Source organism: Sciurus vulgaris (assembly GCF_902686455.1).
Source record: "Sciurus vulgaris genome assembly, chromosome: 14".
NCBI classification, from domain to species: Eukaryota; Metazoa; Chordata; class Mammalia; order Rodentia; family Sciuridae; genus Sciurus; species Sciurus vulgaris.
Window position 1 is genome coordinate 25,047,172 of NC_136475.1, and position 20,505 is coordinate 25,067,676.

Sequence of the window (20,505 nt, forward strand, 5' to 3'; positions counted from 1 at the left end):
CTGAGATTGCTGTCCCCTTCCATTTTCCCACAACTGAGCTCTGAGCTAGCTTAGGGAAGTACCCATGAGCAGCATGATGACCTGAAGTCTTCAGACTTGAGCGAATCCTGTCTCTAATGCTGAACTTGTACCATGAACTTCCTCTTTGTTTTGATAGGGTTGGCTTCTGTCTTCCATGGATGCAGCTCTGAGTCAAAACCAGTCCAATTGCAAACCATGGTGTTCAATTATTTTTCTGTAGAATTAGAGTTTCTGTGAAAAGCATAAGAGTGCATGGAGATCCAGCCCCACTGGGGGCCTTGGAGAAAGCCGTGTGTTGTTTGACTGGCAGTGTTTGCCGAGTCCAGGAATCCATACAGGTGCAGCTTCCCTTTCCTCAGTCCCTCCCTGACCATTCCAAGACCTTCATATGTGCTACTTTTCCCTCCAGCCTCATGGGACCAGAATCGCATGGGACAGGACTCCTATGTCCTCATGGCCAGCTCCCAGGCAGAGATGGAGGAGTGGGTTAAATTCCTCAGGAGAGTTGCTGGCACACCTTCTGGAGGTAAGGGACCAGGTTCTCCTGGGCATGTATCTGTGGCGTCTCAGGGATGAAGAGGAAGTAGCTCCCAACGTGATCCCTCCTTGAAACAGTGGTTCCAGGGAGACAACCAAAGAACAATGTTGAGACCATGGTCACAGTCAAGTCCTCTGTTGAGTGCGAAGGAAAAGAGGGTTGAGAGAATCCAGCTTTCTCCTTGGTAACCTCAAAGAGCCAACTCCAGATCAACTGGAGGGATGGCAAGTCCTTTGCACTAATTATCCATGTGTGTGATGCCCTAAAGCATCTCCAGGTGACAATGACAGCAGCAGTGACAAATACTGATGCAAAAGACTTTTGAAATCAACCAGCACATGAGGAGACTCTGGGCCAAAGCATTCCCATCTGTAAAATGAATAGGTTGGTCCAGCTGACCCCGGGTTCCTGCTAGCACTTCCTGCTAGCACCCACGTGGAACCTATGAGTCTGCCCAGTTACAGGATTTGTGGGACCTGAGAGGGATGATAGCAAGAGCTGTTACAAACTGATCAGCACAGGAAAATTTATTAGCTGCTGTCCAAAAATAAGAGCAGTCAGACTGGAGGTCTTGCAGGTACACAGTGAATTCTGCATTAAACACTTGCCTGGGTTACATGCTTCAAGTGTTTGAGCTCTCTGAGAATTTTAGTGATATTTCCATACCAGAGGAGTATCTTGTCTGCAGAATAACCCCAGGTGACAACAACAGGAGCGGTGACAAATAGTGATGCAAAAGACTTTTGAAATCAACAAGCACATGAATCTAGTGTGTTTTCCCCTTTCTATAAAAATGTGAGAGAACTGATATGGCTGAGCTCGCAAGACACTGTTTTCCTTCAGCTTTTTAGGGACACTCCTTTTTGGGCCAACTTCAGGATCACTGTAGAAATATATAATTATTTATTGACTTTACTGCTTTTTATTTCAGAAATCATTTATGGAAGCTTTCAGGGTTTAAATAATAAATATTGATTTGATTATCCAACAGATTCTTCCCAAAATTTTAAGAACACCACAATAATTTTATGGAAATTTAAAAAAAAAAAACCTTAATCTATCAGAGGTTCTTTTAGGTTTGCTTTAAATGTATACAAACATTTTTCAGAATCATAAACATAGGATATGTACAATTTGGTCTCTTTTACTTTATAACTTAAAAATTTCTCCATGTTCCTACCTTTATTTTTTTTCCTAATTAAACTTTATTTAAAGGGGTCTTAAAATTCTATGACAAATTTTGGACAAGTTGTTTCCATTAAATATTAAAAATAGAGGCGGTGGGCAGTGGAGTATGCCTGAAATTTCCACAGCGTGAGAGGCGGAGGCAGGAGGAGCATGAGTTCAAAGCCAGCCTCAGCAACTTAGGGAAGCCCTAAGCAACTCAGTGAGACCCTGTCTCTGGAGAAAATAGAAAAGAAGGGCTGGGGATGTGGCTCAGTGGTTAAGGGCCCCCGAGTTCAATCCCCATATCAAAAAAGAAAAAATAAGAAAAGAAAAAAATAAATAAAAGAAAGAAAGAAAGAAAAAGAAAAAAAGAAGTAAAAGGGGTTGTGGCTCAGTGGAAGAGCGCTTGCCTAGCATGTGTGAGGCACTGGGTTGGATTCTCAGCACCACATATAAATAAATTTAAAAAAGGTCCATCAACAACTAAAATAAATAAATAAAAAAGAAGCAAAAGAACTGATTTAAAAACGAATAACTTAAAATGGATACATACACACATACACACACACAATACCCTACAGAACATCCTTCTTCCTTCCGAAGCTTTTATGGGGCATTGTCATCCTTAGGTGGTCTTTTACTGTGACGCTTGAATGGCTAACAGAGACAATTCTGGGACAGTTCTCCCACTGTGGATTAAATACATTTTTATACTTATTCAACAAATATTTGATGTCGGGGGCCTTAGGGGTGGCATTCATTTGGCTATCTGAGTTTCTGGGCGGTCGTGGTGGCCTTGGCAGCTCTGACAGCCTTCTTGCCCGTGCTTTGATGACACCCACAACAACTGTCAGTCTCATGGAGAGGCAGAACAATCCAGAGCATGATGGTGAGGGAGGCTGGACCCGTGTGGCCTGCCTGCAACCGTATCAACGATGGCAGCATCACCAGACTTCAAGAATGTAGGGCCGTCTTCGGCTTCTTTCCAGAATGGCGACTGATCTTTTCCTTCAGCTCAGCACGCTTGCAGGCCCTGTGAGCTTTGTGACAGTGCGTACAGGAGCAAGACCAGCACTGATCTGGCCTGGATGGTTCAGGACGGTCACTTGAACAGTGAAGCCAGCTGCTTCCACTGCTGGGTCACTTTTACTGTCACCAGCAGCGTTGCCACCACAAACATCTTTTTTGGGGTACCAGGTATTGAACCCAGGGTCTCTTAACCACGGAGCCACATCCCCAGCCCTTTTTTTCATATTTCATTTAGAGACAAGGTCTCACTGAGTTGCTTAGGGCCTCACTAAGTGGCTGAGGCTGGCTTTGACTCAGGATCCTCCCGCCTCAGCCTCCCGAGCCACTGGGACTACAGCTTGCGCCACCTCACCCAGCTCCACAGACATCTTTGACAGACACATTCTTGACATTGAAGTGCACTCTGTCCCCAGGATGCTCTTTACTCAGAGCTTTGTGGTGCATTTCAACAGACTTCACCTCAGTTGTGACATTGCCTAGAGCAAAAGTAACTGCCATGTCAGCTTTGGGAACAACAGTTGTAGACTTCCTGGAGGGGCAGACATAAAGGCTCATGGGTTGGACAGGTCGATGGCCGGATGCAGTCCAAATCCGGGCAGTGTGGTTCTACTGGCAGTGCCAACTTTGTGCGTGGCTTTCCATCCCTTGGACCAAGGCATATTATTAGCACTTGGCTCCAGCATGTTGTCACCATTCCAACCAGTAACTGGCACATATGCTACCATGTTGGGGTGGTAGCCAGATTTCTTAGCATGGGTGCCGACTTCCTTAATAATTTCTTCATCTCTCCTCTGACTGCACATGGCTCAGTGGAATCCATCTTGTTTACACCAGCAGTTGGTTGTTCACACCCAGTGTGTGAGCCACAGGGCACGCTCAGGGTTCTTCCCAGTCTCAGAGAAACCCAACTTCAAATTCACCAACACCCATGGCAACAATCAGGACAGCACAGTCAGCCTGAGATGTGCCTGTAATTGGATTTCTGGTAAAGTCTGTGTCCTGGGGCATCAGTGATAGTCACATAATACTTGTTGGTCTCAGATTTCCAGGGGAAGATGTCAAGAGTGATATGACGCTCATGCTCAGCTTTCAGTTTATCCAAGACCCAGGCATACCCAAAGGAGTCTCTCCCACCTCAGCAACCTCCTTTTCAAACGTTCTAGTGGTTCTTTCCAGAACCACCATACTTGCAGATCAGATGGCAGGTAGTGGCAGACTTTGCTGGAATCTACATGTCCAATAGCAACAATGTTCATATGGATCTCGTCCTTTCCTATTTTGGGTTTGATTTAGTGGTGGTCTTCACTACATGTGTGTTCCCATGGCAAACCTGTTGTGAAAAATTTAGGATCTTCATTGATACATTTCAGAGATTATTTGGAGATAATATACAAGGACATTAAACAACACAGAGGGACTGATTGGACAGATTGGTGAGCTACTCAGAGAAACCGAAAGGGGGTCTGGCAAGAGCCAGAGGTGAAGGATGGAGCGTGGAAATGAGCTTATCCCAACAGTTTCCCTGGGCTATGTAGTTTCTCTGCTTTTCTCTGCAGATCTACCTGTTTTCATCTAGTAGACTTGGACATGCATACACTTGTCCCAAATACTGCCAGCCAACCTCAGCATGCCTCTGCTTCTCCAGCGAGTGCCATTTCAGCCTCCACAGCCCCATTACAAAATGAGAAAAAGACTACCTGACACAGTGGAGGTCTGGAGTCCATCTGTGGATCCATGACCTGGGGCAGCAGGCAGCTCTGGTTTAGACCCAACAGCAAGTCTTGGAGAAAAAATGTACCCTGGATGGGACAGCTAACCTCAAGAGTGCCTACCCGGCCATCTGTATCCTGTTGCACAGAGTTACATAGTTGTTGTTGTTTTTTTTTTTTTTTTAACCATTTCCAGAGCCCTAAATAGATTTATTTTTAAACTGTGCTAATTGGGACAAGACGAGGTTTTTATGTATTTTAAGATTGATTATATGCCGCTTCAGCCTGGATAATCTTAGCTGTGACCTTCCTTATTGCCTTAGATTATATTATTGTGATCCCTGTAGACATTTTCTGCTTTCCCCAGTGCAGGGCTTCTCGGGTCACCTGCCTTGATTGACCAGGGTGACCAGTGGTGCCTAACTATGCACCTGCTCCAAGTCAAAATGCTGTTGATGTCCTTTCACCAGGATCTGTGCCTTCTGTGCCTTCTGCCATGCTTGACTGAACCTTGCCATGGTGACCTGCTGCACTCTGTCCTAGTACACTGGGGACTTCTCCCTCACCCCACCCCAAGGCCACCACCCTGAGAAGTCAATCAAGCATAAATCCTGTAGGTGGAGGAAAGTCCAGGGGAGCGGAAATCAGAGTATATCACCACTTACTAATTCAGAGAACAGTGTTGGTTCTGACACGGCATCTCAGGTATTTTTTAAAGTCTCCCAGTGAACCAAAATCATAGAGCCCAGCATAAGAAGGCATTTTATTTGCGACAGCAGAGTCCCCATAAAGGCCATGGGACAAATCAGATCCTCGTTCTTCCTATTCCTAAGTCAGGGAACTTCAGTCCTGAGGGAACAGATGGCTTGTCCAGGGGACTGACTGGAAAGGGGTAGGGCCAAAGCTCCCTTGCACAGTACCATTTGTAAAGCACACCTAGGTCCATAGGACATGTGTCCCCCCAAGCTTTGTGAAGGCACTGAGGTGTTGTGCGGCCACCTCTTTCCAGCCCTTCCTGCACTGTATGGCTTTTCCCACTAGGGGGCGCCCACTTCTCCCTACCTTCACTACTACCACGCCTGGAAAAGGAATCCTGTCTTGTCCAAATTCCAGCTGTAGCCTCCAAACACCTCCACACCCTCACCCCTGCCTTCCTGCAGTCTGGTTTCACTCCGCTGCAATAAGCCTGTTGAACTTGTCACATCAAGGTCCTTCTCTGTTTGACACTGACCAGTAGCTTCTTTCTTACTCAGAGTAGGAGTTAAAAGCCTTATACTGACTCATGGCGTACAGTCCATCCTGGTTACCTTTCTGTTCTTGTTTTCTAGAATGCTCTTCCATGCTGTTTCACTCCAGTGTCACTGGCCTCCTCTTACACCTTAGACATGCTCCTGCCGCAGGGCCCTTGCACTTGCTGTTTCCTCTGCCTGGCATCCTCTTGTCCTGGGTGGCTGCATAGCTTGCTTCTTTGTGTTCTTCAGGTCTTTGCTCAAAGATCACCTCAGGAGACCTTCTCCCGTCAATTCCACTTAACCCTTAACCTCATTCTTCCCTTCCTCCAGCCCTTCCTATCGCTCTGTCCTTCATTTTTCTCTCTAGCATGCACTCCCTTCTTACATGCTAAATATTTTACTCATTGTTTTCGTTCATAGTCTCTTTGGCAGGAATTGTTTTTCTCTATTTTGTTCAATATTGTATCCCAGCATCTCAGCAGTGTCTGGCAAGGCAAGTGCTCAGTGAACATTTATCAAATGAAAGGGTAAAGGATGGCTGCCTCTTCCCACGGTGTCCTGTTCTACTCCCTGAGGCTGTCTTCTCCGTTGACTGATGATCTGCTCATTTGATCCCTCCATCTAGAATTTTCTCCCTCCATGCATGCCATTGATGAGTCTGGATGAAGCTCTCTATGGTTCAAAGACTCCTGTAGAAAATCTGATAAAAGCTATGGAAACTTCTGGAATAACTAGACACAAACAATTTTTCTTTCAATAGCAAAATATTTACAGACACCCATAGCCCATCTGAACACCCCAGGTAATGAATCTCAATGTTAAATCATAGAAGTCATTCTGGTGATAATCCCAGGGAGCTGACTGCTCTTCCTGCCCCCAGTCCCCTTTTGGCTCCTTTCTCCCTTGACTGGAGAAACGGCCACGAGGTCTCCAGGGCTCTCCCCACTTTCTGCTATCCCCTCCTGCCTTGTAGCTGGCTCTGAAGCTTCCTTGAACCTTGGACAATGGCACCTCAATGTTCAGCCTTCTCCGCAGGCGAGCTTGTCATAACTCTGTTGCTGGAAAGGTTAGACCAACTCTTTTTCCCAGGAAATTCTGACTGCAATTCCAGGTTTCCCTAACTAATATAAGTAGGAGAAAGGGAATAGAGTCAGTCATAACCTGACTTCTGTCAACTCGTCCTAGTCTGGCTCCTCCCTGTCTTCTCCAAACTACCCCCTCCTGTTCATGAGAGCCATGCTTTCTCTGGATCCCTACATTGAAACCTGGTTTCTGTTGCCAGTTGTTATTAATCCAGACTGCTTTTCCGGCTTCCTCCTGATGCCAAGCATCTCAAGTTTAGCTCAGGCCACTTCTGGGCACGGAAGTAGTGCCTTAAGTTCTTCATGGTTCTGTTCTGCTCCAATTGTGAGGCCCTGGGGCAGGTCCTGTGTTCTCAGCACCTGTGTGTTTTTCCCAATACAATCATATGGTACATAAATATCAAATTATTCTCTGACTAAGTACCTTTTCTTTCTCTAATTCTTTTAAGTTCTTTGTATCCTTAAGAGCACGATTTCACAATCCACAAGAGTTTAGCCTGTGGGATATGCTGCCTCTGTGATTCATTGTTATTTCGTGTGATCTAGTCCTTTCTCTCTAACTGAAGAGAATATTAAAAGAAATGATTTTTACCTGTTTCAGCTAATTCCCTTGCCTCTCCTTCTTCCAGCACCTAATGTAAGTTAGATACTCATTTGTTTATTTATTCAACAACTATTTCTTGAGCATGTGCGTTGTGCCTAGCACTGTGCTTGCAGCAGGGGTTCAACAGTGAGAAAGAGAGAGAGGAGAGAAAGAAACGAATAATACAAAATCCCCCTCTCAAGGAGCTTTCAGTCTACTAGAAGGAACAGATATGAGTTGAAAAATAAAGGACAAAAGCCATAAAATTACATCTGGAAAAAAATACATGGACCCTGTGAAAAAAACACATATCTTTGCCAAGAAGGTGAAGGAAGGCATCCCTAAGCTGGTGATGATTAAGCTTAGCCAGCAGAGGCTAGCCAGGCAGAGAAAGAGGACAAGGAATGGCCTCTCAACCAGAGGGAATAGCAGGTAGAGAAGTCCTGTGACAGAAAGAAGAGGCTCTGAAGGAGAGGGACAGCAGTAACAGCAGAGATAGTTTTGTTGAGGATATTGATCTTCATTCTCTGACCAGCAAACAGTCATTGGGAGGTTTCAAGTAAGAAGGTGATACGGTCACATTATATTTAAAAGCTTGTTCAAGTGGTTTTTGTCAAGAATGGCTTGAACCAAAGGTCGCAGATTCCAAAAAAAGGCAGGAGACTAGATGTGAAATTCTAGCTGTCATCTGGGAAAAAGAGGACGACTGGAAGCAGGGACATGGAGATGGAGAGAGTGAAACAGGTTTGCACAACATTCTGGAAGTAATATTGTCAGGATGTGGGAGTGGATTCAATATGGAGGGAGAAGGTGGTGTCAAAGATGAGTCCTCCATTCCTGGGCTCTGAATGCTGGAGGGATGAACATTTGGTTGGCACCATGAGACTGCCTCTGGGCCCTTCCTGGCAACCTTGCACCTGCCTGTCCCTCTGTGTCACTGAGAGTCCATTCCAGGCCTCCTGGGTGCATCTGTTCGATGGCTGGGCTGTTGGTTCCGTCTTCTCCTTGGGGGGTGGGAAAGCATTTTGGTCTACCCAGCAGCCCACTTCCAAGATCATTGTCTCTGAGCCACGTGCAACTCTGAAAGCATTTCCAGGGAAGGGTGGGCTGGCTTCATAAATGCTAAGTGAAATTATGTGTTCCTGCCAGACACTTTGATATATGGAGCAATGCTGGGAAGGGCTTGCATGTGGACTTTTCCTTTTTTTTTTTTTTTAACCCACCTCTGAGCTATCCCCTGAATGTCTGTTGACAATTAGTTGCTAAGTAAAAGGAGACACTTATTTTCATTGCAGCCCTGACAGCTTTATGTTGACTCTTTAAAAGCCACAGGTCCTGTGTGTGGAGGTGAGCGAGGGGAGGAGTGGTGTGGGAAGGAGGGACAGGAGGGCCGGGGCAGGTTCAGACAGATCCCGAGGTTTCCGTGTGGGACGCCGAGTCAGAGCAGTACTTGCGAGCATGTGCTGATCTGGAAGGGAGAGGGACGGAGGAGAGGAGGCCGGGGCTGGCTTGTCAGAGCCGTGAGTCCTTGGTGCTGCCATGCCTCATATTCCCAGGATGCCGCGGTGGGAACTGGGCTGCGGCTTTCCTGCCCTGGCGCTGCTCTTTTGCTGGGATTTCAGGAGGAAAACCCCCAGCCTCCGAAAGAAAGGTATTTCTTCCTATTTGGTGATTCAGTTCTTCTGCCAGAAGACACTTTTTCTCAGTTCCTCTCCACTGTCCTGTCAGGGAGGGGGGATGCACCTGGAACCCAGCCACTGGGACGCAGGGCTGGGATGGGGGGTGGGGGTGGGGAAAGACTGTCCTCAGGGTCTGGGGCAGGCAGGGGCTGGGGGATTTGAGTGATGACAGAGAAAGAATGAGATTGGGAGGGAGGTGACAGCTGATCTTTCCATTTTCCTCCAAATCACCTCAGAGTTCTGGTGTTTTCCAGTCAAACTTGGGAGGGGAAGATGGAGCTGAGGATGGAGGAGGTGTCAGGTACAGAGCCTGGGCATTTGTCCTGTCCGTGGCTATGAGATGTCACCCTCCTGTGGTCGCTCAGGGTGCCTTCTGTCCAAAGCTTTAGGTCTGGGGGCTGGAGAAGAACAAGGTGGACATAGCAGGAGGGGGTGTGGGATGGCACGGGATGGCTAGAGGACCATGGAAGAAGCGCCACCCCTTAGTCCCTCCCCTTGAGACGTGATGGTATCTGAAGTTGTATTCTTTTGACTTTAAACAAAAGGAATTAAAGCAATGAATATAGAACCACAGAGTAAATATGACCTAAGATAAATTCCTAATCTGAGTCTCAGTTTCTTTATCTGTAAAATGGAACCATCTACTTTGTAGGGCTTGGTGAGAACCAAACTAGATAGCATGTGCGGAAGCATCTGAGGCCATTCCCAGCACGAAATTAACTTAAAGTGGTCAATTAAGAGAATCATGATATTGCCTTTAGCAATTATAATAATGATGTCACAGAGTAATTATGATTAATGAAATGTTAGAATGGCTGAGATGGAAATGCCTGTGCTAATGGTGACTGGCTCAGAGTGACAACGCGTTCTGAGGAGGAGCCGATCAGTGCGGTGGCCAGAGGGAACACAGCGGGGAGCACCCGTACCCTGAAGGAGTGGGCCCGGCCTGCGAGGGCATGACACAGAACTGGGAGCCTGGGACTTGCCTCCTCTTGTCCTTGGGGCGGAGAATGGCCTTTGAGTAACTCCTGCCCCAGTGTCGCCTTCCCTCACTGGCCTCTTCCTGTTTTCTTCTTGAACATTCTCTGCTCACCTGTTTTCCCACATTTAGGCTTTTTCACGTCCACTCAGAATCAAAGGGCAGAGATCGGGATCTAGAGATCAGGATCGGGTCTTTGGAGTTCCACTGCAGTTTTGGATTCCAAAATCCTCACATGTGATCTGAGATGAAGTATGGCAAAACCTGACCTAGACAAGCTAAGGTAACAAGAATGCCCTTTCAGGGCTGGGGATGTAGCTCAGTTGGTAGAGTGCCTGCCTCGTATGCACAAGGCCCTGGGTTCGATCCCCATCACCACCAAAAAAAAAAAAAGAATGCTCTTTCTCTCATGGAGGAAGAGGCCCCTGTTGGGCCTAGTGTAGCATGCAGTGATGAGTTCTGGCCAAAGGAAAGAGCTTCCACTGATTTCTAGGCTGGAGACGTAGCATTTGGAGTCTTCTATCATATGCATGATATTAAAGTCATGAGATTATGAGGAAGTACTGAAGATGGGGACAGGAAGCCCTGGAACGCTCCAGCATTTGGGGACAGGGAGAAAGGACCAGTCACCTGGGGAGGCCTAGAGGGAACAGCCAATGAGATCAATGAGGAACCAAGAGATAGTGGTGTACCCAAGCTATCTGAGCAAGTGTCTTGAGGAGAGGGAGTGACTTGCTGTGTCATGTGCTGCTAATAAAGCAGCTGAGATGAGGACTGGGCATTTAACTCCTGGGCTTAGAACTGTAACGGCCACTGATCTCCTAGACGAGAGCAGGTCTGGAGAAGTGCTGAATAGAGAAGAGGTAGAGACCAGGAGGAACGGGAGGCAGCAGGTAGTAATAGCTCTTGGAGGTCTGGTCCATCACGTGCCAATTTCTGTGCCAGGAGATAAAAATAGATGGTGAGCCAGACGGGCTGTCTGCCTTTGAGGAACCCACAGTCCAGTGGAAGGGAGAGATGTTTAAATAAATCATCATAAAACTTCATGAGAGGTGATAAAAATAGAGGTGTGCACAGGGAGCTCTATAAGCCCAGAGGAGGGAGTGACCAGTTCCTTTGAAAAAATATCCAAACTCAGAAAAAGATTGGGTGTCCAGGTCGGAGCAGGAAGAATGGCATTAAATCAAGAGCTTTTAAGAGCAAAGATCACTTTTCATTCTTTCTATGGTCACCTCCAGCTACCAAAGAGCCTGGCCCAAGGACAGATGCTCAGCTGGCATTTGCTGAATGATTTTGTGAATTTTGGTGGAAGCTTTTTTCCCGGCTGGGTACAGCAGCACACACCTGTAATCCCAGCATCTCAGGAGGCCAAGGCAGGAGGATCGTGAGTTCAAAGCCAGCCGCAGCAACTTAGTGAGGCTCTAAGCAACTCAGCAAGACCCTGTTTCTAAATAAAATACAGTAAAGGGCTGGGGATGTGGCTCAGTGGCTAAGGTCCTTGGGTTTAATTCCCCAGTACCAAAAAAGAAAAAAAAAGAAAGGAAGGAAAGAAGAAAGGAAAAAAGGAATAAAGGAAGGAAGGAAGGAACCATTGCAGTAATGGTATTGATAGCAGCTTGAGAATAGAAAGTCGATTGAAGCATATTTAGGATAGGATCCTTATGGAGGGAAAGAAGGGTATTATGGAAAATTCTAATGCTTGGAACTTCATTAATCAGGCCATTTGGGTGCAGGTACTTTGCATAGTGTCTTTGGAGTCCAATGCCTCGGAGAGTCCGTGGTGCTTCACTACATGGCAGGAGAAGCAGTGGTGTAGGGGGAATGGAGTGAGGCTGGAGAAGACGCTGGGAGGATCGCCATTATATGTTGGGCTTAGGGGAATATTAGGGGGAGAAATTATGAAGATAGAGCACAGACCATTTTTTATTAATGAAATAGGAAAGGAAAAGAGAAAGAAATGATGAAGACAGAAATCTAATATGTATTTATGTATGTATATGAAGAGAGACCTGGAAAACAGAGAGGCAGGGGGAGATGTATACACACACACACACACACACACACACACACACACAGAGATGTATATGAAGTTATTAGTTTGTCAGGAATCATGGGAACTTTCCCAAGGAGAATGTCTAGAATGATTAAAAAAAAAGAGTCTAAATCTGAGTTGGAATCCCAGGCAATGACACACTAAAGAAACAGGCTGAGGACAGGACACAGTTAGAGACTAAAAGGAGTCACTGAGGAGATGGGAAAAGAAAGAGAATGGGGAGTTTTGTAGCCATATACAAAGAAGGTCTTGAGAGGAAAGAGACACCAGGCGTCTTTAGAGAAGACCAGTAGGGTATAGAATCATCAATGGCTGAACTTGGCCATTAGGAGGGCACCAGAGTTCTTAGTGAGAAGACTTGGTGGATAGATGCAGGCTAATGAAACCTGATTTTGATGGGCTCAGAGGCTGAGAAGTAAGTGATAGGTGAAGGGTTGGGGAGGGTGGTCCTCGTCTGGTGAAGAAGGGCAAGCACCGGTCGTTTGTGTAAGAGCTGGGTGGAAGATCATTCTTTCATAAACTGACAAAGACCTAACCTAACATAGGCCCTCTATGTCAAAGAATACAATTTATGTTATAAAGATTAAATCCTAGAAGAGGTGGCAGGGATGGAGCTTTTAGTTCAGGAAAGCATCACTCAGGAAGACAGAACCCTTTCTTCCCCTGAGAGGACAGGGACAGGACAGAGGCAGAGGAAGGAAAGAGGCAGGACGGGTGGTACTGGAGTTCACTCCTCTTCTCCACTTGGAGAGATAGGGACAGAGGAGACAAGGACACCTACTGACACAGAGGGGAGGGAGGGGCGGTGAGCTCAAGAGTGGGTGACATTTAGAATCAAGGTCTTACAGAGACTGGAATTATAAATTTCCGTGGGATGGCAACACCTCGTTCCTTCATGGCTCTCAGGGGCTGGTGAAGGTGTGGGGAGGGTAGTGGGCACTGGCAGGTGGGCATATGGAGGGAGAGTAATGTTGGGAAGTGAATGTCCTGGTGAGACGGACACAGGGTGACGGATGTGGTACGGAGTAGGAGAGGCTGGAGACAGCAAGGCCCATGGGCTGGGCTGAGGAGAGAAGTCTGACTTCTCAGCTTTACCTTGTGTTTGGGGTTCCCCCCATGTGAATCCTGTGGACCCCTGGAGCCCAAGTTTTAACTACTCCGAAAGACATCTGCCTGGACCCTAAGGGCCAGCCACTCTCTGGACCCCGCCAAGGACTCCTCAAAGGGAATCTCCCAAATACCACGTGTTAAGTCAGGTCATTTCAATCACGCCCTTCCCATTGGGTGGAAATAGCCCTCCAGCCCCTTGTGCAGACAAATAGAAACCTAATCTGCGTATCGACATTCTCTGATTGTCTTTTACCACTTTTTGTGTGATCCTCTCATTTTCATAACTAGATGGTCAGTTTACAGAAAGCAAGAACCAGGTCTTACATGTCTGCAGAGATGCCTGCTAGTGTTTCAACTAGAGAAATGCCAGAAGACTTGCTTAAGGACAAATTAATTCATTAAGTAATTCAGCAGAATTTACATCTGCCTCCTGCCAGACATTATGCTAAACATTAGGGACAGGAAGAGATCTTCCTGGAGCACCTAGGCTCCCTGTAGGAAGGAATGGGACAAGCGAGAGAGAAAGGAGACAGATACAGAGTAGGGATGTGGTCCCTCTGTCCCAGAACCTGCCAGCAGAGACGATGACATTTGAGAGGGACCAGAGAAGACAAATAGAATTCCAGCAGACAGGGAAGAGAGAGAATAGGCGGGGCAGCAAGAAGAGACTGTTCAAGGACACTGAGACTGGAGAGCACCGTGTTTTGGGAACATCAGGGTGAGGTGCCTTTGGGGCGTGGCAGTCCACAAAAATGTCACACCAAAAATGTCGGTGGGTGCCAGGCCGACCTGAGGAACGTTCAGTCTTCTACCACAGGAGTATTCAACCTGACTAAGTCTCACTGAAATGCACTGAGACAGACAGCAGCCCAGAAGATCTGATTGGGGTTAGATCCAGCACTTTCACCTCCCAGCCCCTGGGACATGATAAGAGAGGGCCTCTGAGGAGCCCCCAGGCATGGAGGAGCAAGTTGAAGACCACTGGCAACTGGAGAGGTGCATGATTATTCAAACCCAGGGGAGTGTTGTCCTTCGGGTGGAGCAGTGGTTGCGGAAGGTTTTGAGAATAGTGAAGTTTGGGTTGGAGTGAAGGCCAGGAGAACCTGGTACAGCTCTTTACAGGTGGAATCCTCCTTAATTAGACTCTGTATGGAGCATTTCAACCAGAGAGAGAATCATGGGGAGAAGTGAGGAACTCCGCAAACCAGCGTCCTAGGGATCCAAGTGCCAGGTGAAACAGAGGCCTGGTTGTGACAGAAGATAGACTGGGCCAAATAGAACGGAAGCCACAGCCTGTCCTCTGAACCCTCAGGACCCTAAGGCCTGGGGCCTGACGGAAGAATAGGTAGGCAAGGATCATCCTCATTTAGAAACTCACTGTTACCCACGGTGGGTGGGTGGGGGAATTCCAGAGCCCAGTGCTGTCGGCTGGGGTGCCGCGGGTCCTCGCTTGCCTAGCTGGAGGCAGCACAATTGGAGAAAAGATTTTTGGAAAGCAGTTTGCATACCATCAGGTATAAAAATGTTCAAACCCCTTGACCCTGTAATGCCACACGTGGGAGTTGTGCCCTGTGGAAATAGTTCAAAAGAATGAAGTGTCTGTTCAGCTCGCCAAGTGTTAATCAGTTAACTAATTAGACATAATGCATTTGTACCGCATCCACCCCAGGAACTCTGCGAGGTGAAGGAACGTGCGCTCTGTGGCCACGTTGATAATAGTAGTTATTTTAAATGTCACAAAGGTTTAGCACAGTATGAGACAATGCTGTGTGGCTATTATGCTTTAATGCTCTGTGACTCAAGCGGAATTCCAAAGGGCCTGCTTGCTGTCATGGTTCAGTGCATACATTCCCAGGAGTCTATTGTCTGGGCTTGAATTTTGACAGTGCCATGCCTTATACTGCCTGTGCCGGAAAGTTCACTAGCACCTCTAAAGCTCAGTGTCTTTAACGTAAAATGGGTAGAAGATTAAATAATAAATGTGTGCAAAGTGTTTGGTACCATTTTTAGCACTCAAGTACTGGGTAAACTCCAGCTGTTGTTTTAAATATATAAATGTGTGGGTCAATAGAAAAATAACTGACAGAGACTGCCCCAAATTTCATTCCCCAAATTTAGAGCTTCAGGAAATAAAATGAGTAATTTGTCTCCCATGTCTTGACTAGTATCATTGCACTGAATTCTTTTTTTAATTTATTTTGATTCATTGTACACAAATGGGGTACAACTACTGTTTCTCTGGTTTGCACGAAGTAGAGTCGCACCATTTGTGTGATCACACATGTACCTAGGGTCATGATGTTTGTCTCATTCTGTTTTTTTCCTTCCCCCGCTCTCCATCCCTCTTTTCCTCTATACAATCCATCCTTCCTCCATTCTTGCCTCCCCCCGCCCCGGCCACCCCCTGTTATGTATTGTCATCAGCTTATCAGAGAGATCATTTGGCCTTTGGTTTTTTTGGGATTGGCTTATCTCACTTAGTATGAGACACTAAATTCTTTAAAGCCACAGGTGACACAGAAAACCAGGCAGAGCACTTGGCTCCATCAGTTGATCGAGGAAAGGGCAGAATGATGGGCTTTGTTCTCTTTCCAGCGGTGTTCGGCCAGCGCTTGGATGAGACCGTGGCCTATGAACAGAAGTTCGGCCCCCACCTGGTGCCCATCCTGGTGGAGAAGTGTGCAGAGTTCATCCTCGAGCACGGCGTGAATGAGGAGGGCATCTTTCGCCTGCCTGGCCAGGACAACCTGGTGAAGCAGCTGAGAGATGCTTTTGATGCTGGGGAGCGGCCTTCCTTTGACAGGTGCGTGGTCCTCTCCTCTGCCTGGCTTGGGTGAGAGGAGAGGGCAGACAGAGCCACGGGTCCTGCACAGACGCTTCCAAGAACCGCGGCTCGCAACACAAAGAGCCTTTTTGTTCTGTTCACAAGTCAGAATTTGGGACAGAATTTTGACACAGTTAAGAGAGTGGGCTGTTACTTATATCAGAGCCTTGCTGGGATAAGTGACGTCCAGGAGTAGAGCTGGGAGCTACCCTAAAGCCACCCTTTGGGAAGAGGAGAAGCATGGAAGAACTGAGCTGACGGTACAGACCGTGGTATGGTGGAGAATGTACTGTGTCAAAGGGTTTGACTTTTTTATTGTTGTTTCACTTCAAAGGATCCAGTTTCTTTTTTATGCTGTTTTTCTCGTTTCTTCGTTTTCTTCATTCAGTCTGTGGGTGTGCTTTCTGTGTTGGGGGCGATGACAGGTAGTGGACAGTGTGTATGGCACAGGGTGCTGGAGGCAGGACACCAGAGAGCAGGCTGGCACAGAATCCGGAAAAGGCAATGAACTTCTGCAGCAGGACAGGGAAAGGAAAGGGGTGGGGCCGAGGGTTGCCCCTGACCTGCCAGGATGGAGGGGATTTGGGAGGTTAATTGGATGTGGGGTGAAGGAGAGGCCTCAATCAAACCAGAGTCCCCAGGTTCTAATAAAGAGAACAGGGCGGACTGCCCCATAGGAACATTTAGAGGCTGTGGCTGCAGGACTTCCCTGAAGCTTGTCAGCTGGTTGTCTTTCTGCCGTTTTTCTCAGGAACCTCTCTTTGTGTTTCAACAATAGTGTGTTTCCCAGCCTGACTTCACCTAAAGGCATTTTTAGACTGTGACTCAGCAGGACACGATTTTTCAGGATCCCCCTGTGAGGGGAATGGTCCTCCCCACCCACCCCAGATTTCCTGAGGGCAGCCATGAAGTGTAAACAGGGCTCCAGGCCAGCTGTGTTCTCTTGTTGAGGTAGAAAGTTCACAAGCTGCAAAAGAGGAGGCTTTCAGAAGACAGTGCCAATAACAGACTATGGAGAGCAAAACCAAAACGGAAAATGTCCTCAAAAGTCCAAGACGAAGCTTTACAGTCAGGTACTCGATGGTGATCCTCTTTCTGTTGCCTCAGCTGCCTCTTTCCTTCTCCTGTCCAAATCCACCCCCCCTTGTACAGGAGTTGCACCCACCCAGTCTAATCTATGATCCCCATTGCTGAAACCAAGGAGATGCCAGGTTGCCGTACCTCTTACCACATCGCAGCTTTTCAACACACCCCCAGGGTTTCCTCCCAGGAATGCCAGTTTTCATCAACATGGAATAAACATGTCCTCACTAATGAGCTTCAGATACAATCACATTGTCACATAAATTTTGGTCAATGAAAGACCACATATACAATGGTGTAAACCGAGTAGCCTAGGCATACAGTAGGCTGGACCATCTCAGTTTGTGGAAGTACACTCTGCGATGTTCACACAATGACTAAATTGCCTCCTAACTCATTTCTCAGAACACATCCTTGTTGATAAGCAACCCATGATTGTATATGGTAGGTGAAGATTTATTTTGCCTCATTGCTCTGCAGAATAAATGCAATAGCCTTTGTAAGCCATGAGTCTGAAAATTTTTCTTAATGAGCCACATATTAAATATTAGGTTTCATAGTTAAATGGTCATTGTCACAACTAGTGTGTGATGCTTTTACAGTAAGAAAACAAAGACAATACATAAATGTGGCTGTTTTCATCTAAAATTACATTTATAGGTGCTGGAATTGAATTTCATATCATTTTCACCTGACATGAGATAGTCTTCTTTATTTTAATACTTTTTATTTGTTCTTTTTAGTTATACATGACAGTAGAATATATTTTGACTTATACATACATGGAGTATAACTTCCCATTTTTGTGTTTGTACATAATGTGGAAATACACTGGTTATGTATTTATATTTGAACATAGGAAAGTTATGTCTGATTCATTCTACTATCTTTCCCATGCCAATCCTCCCTCCCTTCTATCCACTTCTACCTGCCCAATCCAGTGAACCTCCACAACTCCCCCCGCTCCCATCCTAATGTGAGTTAGCATCTGCATATCTGAGAAAACATTTGGTCTTTGGTTTTTTGGGATTGACTTATTTCACATAGCTTGATAGTCTCCAGTTCTATCCATTTACTGGCAGATACCATAGTTTCACTCTTCTTTATGACTGAATAATATTCCCTGTGTGTATAGACCACATTTTCTTTATTCATTCATAGTCGAAGGGCACCTAGGTTAGTTCCATAGCTTAGCTATTGTGAATTGAACTGCTGTAAACATTGATGTGGCCGTATCACTATAGTATGCTGATTTAAAATCCTCTGGGTATATGCTGAGTAGTGGGATAACTCGGTCAAATGTTGGTTCCATTCCAAGTTGTCTGAGGAATCTCCACACTGCTTTCCATAGTGGTTGCACCAATTCGCAGTCCCACCAGCAATGTATGAGTGTACCTTTTCCACCACATCCTCACCAACATTTATTGCTACTTGTATTCTTGGTAATTGCCATTTTGACTAGAGTAAGATGAAATCTCAGTGTAGTTTTAATTTGCATTTCTCTAATTGCTCGTAATGTTGAACATTTTTTCATATATTTGTTGACCATTTGTATTTCTTCTTCTATGAAGTGTCTGTTCATTTCCTTTGCCCCTTTGTTGATTGGGCTATTTGTTTTTTGATGTTAAGCTTTTTTTTTTAGCTTTTGAGTTCTTTATATATCTTGGAGATTAATGCCCTATCTGAGGTGCAGGTGAGAAAGATTTTTGTCCCATCCTGTAGGCTCTCTCTTTACATTCTTGATTGTTTCCTTTGCTGTAAAGAAACTTTTTAGTTTGAAAACATCCCATTTATTGATTCTTAATTTTTCACTTCTTACACTTTAGGAGTCTTATTGAGGAATTCAATTGCAAAGCCAACACAATGGAGATTTGGGCCTGCTTTTTTTCCTTTAGGTGCAGAGTCTCTGGTCTAATGGCTAAGTGCTTGATCCACTTTGAATTGAGTTTTGTGCAGGGTGAGAGATAGAGGTCTAATTTTATTTTGTTACATATGGATTTCTCGTTTTCCTAGCACTACTTGTCAAATAGGCTATCTTTTTTCTATTGAATATTTTTGGCATCTTTGTCTAGTATGAAATAACCTTATGTATGTGGGTTTGTCTCTCTGTCTTCTATTTTGTACCATTGGTCTTCATGTCTGTTTTGGTGCCAATACCATGCTGTCTTTGTTACTACAGCTCTGTAGTACAGTTTAAGGTCTGGTATTGTGATGTTTTACTTTTCATGTTGAGGATTGCTTTGGCTATTCTGAGTCTCTTATTCTTCCAAATGAATTTCATGATTGCCTTTTGTCTTTCTATGAAGAATGTCATCAGATCCTTAATAGGAATTGCATCAAATTCATGTAGCACTTTTGGTAGCGTGGCTATTTTTATTAATTCTGCCCATCCAAGAACATGGGAGATCTTTCCACCTTCTAAGGTCTACTTCAGTTTCTTTCTTTAGTGGTCTGTAGTTTTCATTGTAAAGGTCTTTCACGTTTTTTGCTAGATTGATTCCCAAATATTTCATTTTTTTGAGGCTATCGTGAATGGGATAGTTTTCTTAATTTCTCTTTCAGTTGATTTATCACAGATATATAGGAACACAGCTGAATGCACTTATGAGTTCTAGAACTTTTCTAATGGAATTTTTTGGTTGTCTAAATATAGAATTATGTCATCGGCAGATAAGGATAGTTTGAGTTCTTCTTCTATTCATATCCCTTTAATTTCTTTCATCTAATTACTCTGGCTAGAGTTTCCAAGACTATGTTGAATAGAAGTGGTGAAAGAGGGCATCCTTGTCTTATTCCAGTTTTTGGAGAAAATCCTTTAAACTTTTCTCCAGTTGGAATCATGTTGGCTTTGGATTTAGCACAGATAATTTTTACAATGTTGAGATATGTTCCTACTATCCCTAGTTTTTCTAGTGTTTTGAGCATGAACAGATGCTGAATTCTGTCAAATGCTTTTTCTGCATCTATTCAGATCATCATGTGATTCTTGTCTTTAAGTCTATCAATGTGATAACTTATGTTTATTGATTTCTGTATGTTGAACCAACCTGGCATCCCTGGGATGAACCCCAGTTGATCAGTATCTTTTTAATATGTTTTAATATGTATGTGATTTGCCAGTATTTCATTAAGAATTTTTGCATCTATGTTCATCAGAAATATTGGTCTGAAATTTTCTTTCCTTGATGTGTCTTTGTTTGGTTTTGGTATCGAGTGATACTAGCTTCATAGAATGAGTTTGGAAGGGTTCCTTCCTTTTCTATTTCATGGAATAATTTGGGAAGGATTGGTATTTGTTCTGTGAAGATCTGGTAGAACTCAGCTGCAAATCCATCTGGTCCTGGGCTTTTCTTTGTCAGCAGACTTTTGATAGTGTCTTCTATTTCATTGTTTGAATTTGATTGGTTTAAATTATA

The 20,505-nt window shown here is 45.3% G+C and overlaps 1 protein-coding gene across 5 annotated transcripts in view; it reads left to right on the forward strand.

Moving 5' to 3' along the window:
* The window catches only part of ARHGAP25 (Rho GTPase activating protein 25), an 88,969-nt gene that overhangs the window by 49,477 nt on the left and 18,987 nt on the right, over positions 1-20,505 (forward strand). For 3 of the 5 annotated variants that reach the window (XM_079110841.1, XM_079110840.1, XM_079110842.1), the window contains exons 4-5: positions 431-547; positions 15,778-15,985. In XM_079110841.1, the coding sequence (XP_078966967.1) occupies positions 431-547; positions 15,778-15,985 (325 nt within the window). Of the gene's footprint in view, positions 1-430; positions 548-8,835; positions 9,013-15,777; positions 15,986-20,505 lie in introns of those variants that run through there. The other 2 variants (XM_079110844.1, XM_079110843.1) reach the window with 2 other exon arrangements.